The sequence below is a fragment of the Acyrthosiphon pisum genome, chromosome A3 (assembly GCF_005508785.2).
Source record: "Acyrthosiphon pisum isolate AL4f chromosome A3, pea_aphid_22Mar2018_4r6ur, whole genome shotgun sequence".
Taxonomy (NCBI): domain Eukaryota; kingdom Metazoa; phylum Arthropoda; class Insecta; order Hemiptera; family Aphididae; genus Acyrthosiphon; species Acyrthosiphon pisum.
The window spans coordinates 30,373,766-30,380,873 of NC_042496.1; the positions used below are offsets into that span (position 1 = coordinate 30,373,766).

At 28.9% G+C, this 7,108-nt stretch overlaps 1 protein-coding gene across 1 annotated transcript; it reads left to right on the forward strand.

Moving 5' to 3' along the window:
* Window positions 1-2,228: 2,228 nt before the first annotated feature.
* Window positions 2,229-3,046, forward strand: LOC100163409 (cytochrome b-c1 complex subunit 6, mitochondrial). Its single transcript, XM_001945567.5, has 3 exons — window positions 2,229-2,390; window positions 2,532-2,646; window positions 2,706-3,046. Exons 2-3 carry the CDS (start codon window positions 2,533-2,535, stop codon window positions 2,877-2,879), a joined length of 288 nt encoding a protein of 95 aa, XP_001945602.1. The 5' UTR covers window positions 2,229-2,390; window position 2,532; the 3' UTR covers window positions 2,880-3,046.
* Window positions 3,047-7,108: the final 4,062 nt, after the last annotated feature.

The following is a 7,108-nucleotide window of genomic DNA, read 5'->3' on the forward strand; positions in this document are numbered from 1 at the left end:
GTTGAATATATTCAACTATGTGGTATCGTTTGGTAATTGTGGTAACCGTGATAATTTCACACGACACGACGAGGTGTGAATCCCCCCTTTATACCGGAAAACCGTGGTACTGGAAAACTGAAAAACACAAATGATATACTGAGGGAGTAAAAAATGTTTAAAAAACATTATATTACGGTATGTTTTCCGGTATGCACCGGTATTACGGTATACCGTTGGAGCGGTATTTATGCAAAAACCGGTATACCGGTTTTGACGGTATATCGAAAAAACCGTCAACCCTAGAGTAGAGTAGTCAGTAGTAGACGATCTCGACAGGGTAGTCAGTGTAGTGATGACTCACTGTTGCGTTTATTAATCACATGTTATACTAATGAACTGTAGGATAAGTAATGTTATTTTTATATAATATTTAAAATTGTAAACATAGTATATACCTAGTCATTTGACATTTATCATTACAATAATTCATAGCTAGGTACAGAATATTATTTATAATATAATATATATGTATATAATTTATTAATTTGTATAAATTGTATCTGGTTCATAAGTTTAAATATATTCTATAAGACAATAACAAGAGTAGATTACTAATGAGTAAGTAAGCATATAGTTTTTTTTGGAAGTAAATTTTATACCTAATGTTTGTTCGAGCGTAGCCAGAAAATTTTTTATTGGTTATTTTTCTAGTAAAAAAAGGCGTATACTAAATTAGGAGCAACATACACTGAAAAAAAAATCCTGATCATATTAAAAAAAAACTATATTGGCTTGACAAATATCTTGTCACTATTCAACCCATAAGATATTTGTCAAACCAATAAATGTTTAATTGTAAATGCGATAATATTATTCCGAACATCAGTCTTATATTATTAACAATGGTCTTGTTTAATTAATAACTACTATTTTCAAATGAAAATATAACTCTTGTAACAGTGACAATATTCTTATCATCATAATCATATTTAATACTAACCAACAACAATGTTATTGTTTAAATAACAATTTTAATTTTTGAATTAACAACTCAAAATTGTTGTATTCATGAATCATGAGTTGCATTATTAAAATCATATTTTGAAATATAATTTGAATGATAAATATTCTTATCAAAATGACAATTATCTTGTGAAAATGGTTGTTCTAACCTATATAATATGTTCAGCCTCTGACTATATATTTATATTTGCTCCACCATACATTGTCCCTTAATACGGCCCTGCCTATATTAGTAATTAGCTGCAGATCTCGTAAGTTCATTTCATGCATCTGCATGTTTTTTTTTGCTACACAGGAAAACATGCTAACTGAGATACAATTCCGTTTCATAACAAAAGTAATAATAATATGAAGTTTGATAGTGTATGTTTTTGCACGTTTTGGGTGTTAAGGAATATCTGGCATATACCCAGTCGATTTTTTACAGTCGTTAGTGCATATTATTTCATAAAAATATTTTTTAAACGAATATTTGAAAAGTTTCTTGTTTCTTATTTACTTTCCCGTTAAAAAAATTATAGTGTTTTGATTTATTTTCATTCAGTGAATGTGTGACTACCTATAGTGTCCTAGTACATACTTATTTGGATTTTATGCGTTCTACGAAATATCGTGGAAACAATGTAATCGCTACCACTACCATCCTCCGCCGTATAAAGTAGCAGCTTCTCACCAACCAGCATTTATAATTTTATACATTGGTACATTATAGTTTTCTTACACTCTTCGATGAGTTTACTCGTATGAGTCGTATGCGTTTATTCGTTCAATTTCCTGTTTTAGTGTTTTCATGTGAGGTATATAGCCATATAGGTACTGTACACATTATTCATATTTAATTTAAACAATGCCGAAAGAAAAACAAACAGTTGCGGGCCGTTTGCAAAATGTTGTGAAGGAATTTGAATTTTTTAAATTTATGGATTAATTCTTATTATTTTAAAATTTTCTCATAATTTTTTTACATAGTGCATAATTTAAAAATGTTAGAGCATATAAATGCATATTTTCGAACTTTTTAGTGCATGAATGCATGCCTATTTATGCATTTTCTAGAGCATGAAGTAACGAGCCCTGGTTATTATAATAGTACATTATAGTTCAACAATTATAATAGTCCGAGGGCCGTGGCACGGGCTGCAGTCGTGAGCAAACGATATCGACATTTATTCCTCCACGAGTTTGGAGGGCCTGATAATACATGATATTATGATTATACGGGCGGCCACAGCTGTTTAAAAAACTGATTGCAGAGATTTCTTTTCAAAGCCGAAAGTTCGACTCCGCAGAGCATTTTCCGACCTCGTTCCTACACGAATAATAATATACCTACCTACCTACTTCTTTTAATATCTTCCTTTTCACGCAGGAATCAGCAAACATAAGTGAGTATCATTTTTTTAACCGATTTTTTTTTTTTTTGATGACACACGTGACTGACGCCTTTCCGCTTTGGAGGGACGTCCTAGTTAAAGGTCAACGCGAGGAATCGCTATCGTTGACGATTGACACTTAATTTGTTACAGGATGTTGTTCACCGGTTTAAGAGAAACGCTCTCCAAGCTCGTGCAGTCTCCTCTCTTCGTGGTCAGAGCCGAAGAAGAAGAAGAAGAACTAGTTGACCCAGCCAAGGTTTTGAGGGTAAGTTTGCTGATACTACGTTACAACGACAGTTATATCAATGTTATGTGCATTTTTAGGCTAAATGCGAACAACAAAAAGAAGCGCAAGAACGGTTTGCCAAGCTGCAAGAGTGTAACACTCGAGTAAACTCTAGAAAAGCAACAGCTGAAACCTGCGTTGAAGAATTCTGGGATTTTCTAGAAGTCGTTGATAAATGTGTTGCAAAAGACCTGTTTGATCATCTCAAGTGAATAATGTATAATTTATGGTGTTGCAGTTTGACAGCCATTTAGCCTTAGGTATTTTATGTGTGGTATAATCCATTCTGTAAACAAAGATATGTTTTTACGATTACCCATTTCTTATTTTTTTCGATTTTCCAATAAAATCCGAGTTGATCATTGATAAAATGATAAAATGTGTACATTGATGACATCACGTCTGAACTATTAAAATAATTTAGGAGATGTGTAATGGTTAGAAACAATGTCACTTGTCACTTGTATTATGATTTATGATCAACCGTGGGTTATACCTACCTTGTAGTAATTTAATTAAAATAAAAAATATACATTGATTTTGACAAAGTTATAAAAATTGATTTAGCAAGAAAACTCGCCACGCACCGACTAAAATTGATTCCCCCGCGCAACACCTTCGCCATAGAGGAACCGGTTCCAATAGAAAATAACGCGAGGGATAATTCTCACGCTGAACAGAATATAAGTATTGTTTTGTTTTTCATTGAAGTGTTGTTTCTTAAATTAAACAATTGAAAAAAAAAATACTATTAAAATAACAACATTTAATTTTATATTTTTAGCAGTCTAAAATGGGTTTAGCTTATAGATATCATTTGAAAATGGGTACACTTTTGTTTTTGGGGATGACTTATAAATCTATGAATGGAAATAACTTTAAATTTCATGTTGTATATGTCCTTCCTTAATAATAAAATTATTCAAAAATTTTCATTAAAAAACTACATTAGCATATTATCACATTAAATGTGTGGCCATTGTAAAATATTATGTAGCAGGGGTCGTCGAATTTTTCCATTCAGTGTGCTACATTAAACATTTAGAACTTGGATTTTTTTAAGATTCTATCCTGTAATTATAGACTTTAAATAGAATTTCTTTATAAATTACTGCTTGTTTTACTTGTTTTTTTTTATGAATTTTTCTAGCAATTCCAAAATTAACTTCTAAATTACCAAAATCCCCTTATCTTGTATCTGCAAGACTTAAACCCCCTCCAGGGCCCTGGCTACACCACTACATAGTTAAATTAAGTATTCAAGTGGAACCAGTAATAAATAGCAATACACTAAATAACTTGTTCTAAATTAACAATAGAAACATTCAAATGTTATAAATTAACCACATATTGTTGGCTAACATAATTCTTTAATAATTATTAGTCTATTGCCCTTATCAATGTTTCCCATCCTTTTTGACACTATAGTCACAAAAGAACGTAACTTAACTTTTGATAGTCTCAGTTTTGGAACTTTTTTTGTGTCGCTTACAAACTAGGTCCGCCTTTTCACAGATTTTAGAATAAATGAACATTAGAACAGTGAAATTTCTAATAACAATATATTTTATTAACCTATTTTTAATTGGTGCTCTGTATGCATAATTTACTATATATTTACTATATTATTGTTATTATAGTTAATGTGAACTTAATATATTTCTCAGAGCTCGTTGTTTGAATATAATTCTTTTGCTATATTGAAATTTACTTTGGTAAAAAATCGTTGATCTGGAGATTATGGCAGGTAGGTCATAACTTTGAAAAATATGTATTCAATTAGCTTATAAATAAATCGTTGTTACCTTTTAAACAAGTATGTATGAAATTTATTTTTTAGACCTTACTTTAAATATTCATCATTAAATAACAATATTTATTCTGCTACTTGAATTGAATACATAGTGTTTATTAAATCTTTAGGTTTTATATCATTATTATATAATTTTAAATTCCTACATTATCATTATAAATTTTTTTTTATATTTATTCAAAACAAAAATGTTGTTAAAATTAAGAATAAAATGCTACTTTTACAAAATGTTTATGATGAAAATGATTTAAAAATATCTGAACTAAAATCATAAAATTAAGTTATAGGCTCACATCAGATAACACTTAATTCAAAATCTGGTTGCTTTGTGTGATTAATACTTTTTCTTTTGATAAATTATTAAAACTGTGTGAAAAAAATCCACGTAAAAAATATATTACGGAAAAATGGCAATTTATTTATTTAAGCATACAATACGGGCTTGTGCCCAATTTAAAATTAATATTAAGTTCAATAAAAATTACAAAAATGTGATATAATGGTAAGTAATAATTAAAAATAACTAAGTTAGGTTTAGAAAAACAGGGGTCAGAATTGGCAATAAACATAAAGTGCTTCATTTAAACCATTTAAAGTTAGCAGCATGCCTAACATAGAACAAGTGACTCAAGTTTCAGATGCTCGAGTATCGGTAAATAATTATGTTGAGGACATTGAATCCCGATTTCGTAAGTGGCATATTTAAAAAAATGATTTTGTATTATAGGTGAAGCATCATTGCGTTATGTGCAGTATTAAGATCCCAAATGACAGCCGTATTCGAGAATAGGCCTTTCGAGCGAACAGTATACACTATACAGTATCTTAAGGACAGATATGCTAATTTAAACTCTGTTGTTATGCGTTTAATAAATCCTAAGGTTTTAGGTCACTGACAGCAGGCTCGTTAAATATGTAAATCAGGGCTAAGCATAGGACAAAGAAAAACAAACCTAGGTTTACAATGTAGGTATTGATTTTACAATGTGTATTTTTTTTTTTTATTAAAAACTGCATTCAACTTATTTTTAACTTCAGTAACTTTGTTGAAGGGAAAATTAATGGTACAACATTATTTAAATTTTTTTATATACCGGGTGATTCTTTTATCATAGAACTTATCATTTTATCTATGATAAAAGAATCACCCAGTATTTATTTATTTAATTTGTCTTTTATTACCGTGGCTTGCTTTTTTTCCATGTATTTTTTTTCTGACTATTTCTGATTATACGACATGTATTGCGGTAGACGCATCGATACGAACCGTATTGGCAGGATTCAATTAGGACATAGCGCTAAACGTCAAAAAAATGTTAAAACAAAAGTACTTGCAAAATAAAATTGAATAGATCATAAAGTATCAATAAACGAGAAGCAATGAAACGTTGGTCGAGAAAAAAATAAATGAAAACTAATTAAAAAAAGGTGGGTAAGTGGATTTCGCTCTGCTGTACAGTAGGTTACAAGTGGGTCACTGTATAATGGATGGTATTAAATTTGAATTCAATGATATAATATCATTGTATAAGAACAACGATTCTGAGCGGAGACTGTATGTCAGTCTAGGTATAAGACATAATATTATATTATAGTCTATAGTATTTAAAAAAAATTGACCTATAAAGGTACTTATAGTGAATTCCAAATTAATCATATCATAATATCTATCAGGTACTTATAACGCGTTATACATCAACAAAAAACCGTGGTACTATCATAGATATATAATAGTATACTTTAGAAGTTTCAAGTACCCACGAATAATATTATACAATCACAACAAAATAACTAAAATAGTTATCCTAGGTTTGATTAATTTGATAAATTTTGTTAAAATTTGATCTTTAAATGCTTATAAAAAAAAATTGTGATTAAGTATTTTAAATATTTTTCAACTGATATTGTAACAATATATCAGGAGCTTTGTATTAAATTTATACACTTTTTGGCCCAACAGATAAAACTTTATTGATATTTATAGAAAAAAAACCTAAAAAAATTGAAAACCGAAAATGTCCGTAAACAGCTCAAAAAGAGTCAAAATATTTTCAAAATTGTATGGTGTATAGGAAATTCTAATATAAACATTCAGTAAAATTTTCATGTATCTACAGTTATTCGTTTTTGAATTACAACAAAATAAGGAAATCGCTACATGAGAAATCGAGTGAATATCCAATGTTGTAAAAATTAGAATTTCAAACGATCATAAAAATTTTATTTGACTTTCTTATAGATATTTTTTGTTTGATAAAGGTAGATAATCTTATAACTTATAACTTATACTTTTTGCCGCACCCTGTATTTACATATTATCTACTTGTGGTATATTGGGATTTATTTTTACAATTTAAATAGTTGTGAATTTTTTAAATTTTTATATTCACTAATTTTAGCATTTATTACTATGATATTATTATTTTCCTCTTTAAACTCATCAATATTCACATGTCAGACTCAAAACAACCTATAGTTTTTTTTTATCATAAATCATAATCATAATATATGAATCAGCATTAAATTAGTTTCATACCAAAAATTGCTCATATCTTATTATCATTATTATCGATTAAAATTATTTATATTTTGGTTATGTTTCTCTTAGAAAAGGGGAATTTACTAGAC

Bases quoted from the DNA above. Each gene is read 5' to 3' on its own strand.
- LOC100163409 (XM_001945567.5), top strand. From the start codon at position 2,533: ATGTTGTTCACCGGTTTAAGAGAAACGCTCTCCAAGCTCGTGCAGTCT. The intron at 2,647-2,705 runs GTAAGTTTGCTG...GTGCATTTTTAG, and splicing joins ACCCAGCCAAGGTTTTGAGG to GCTAAATGCGAACAACAAAA.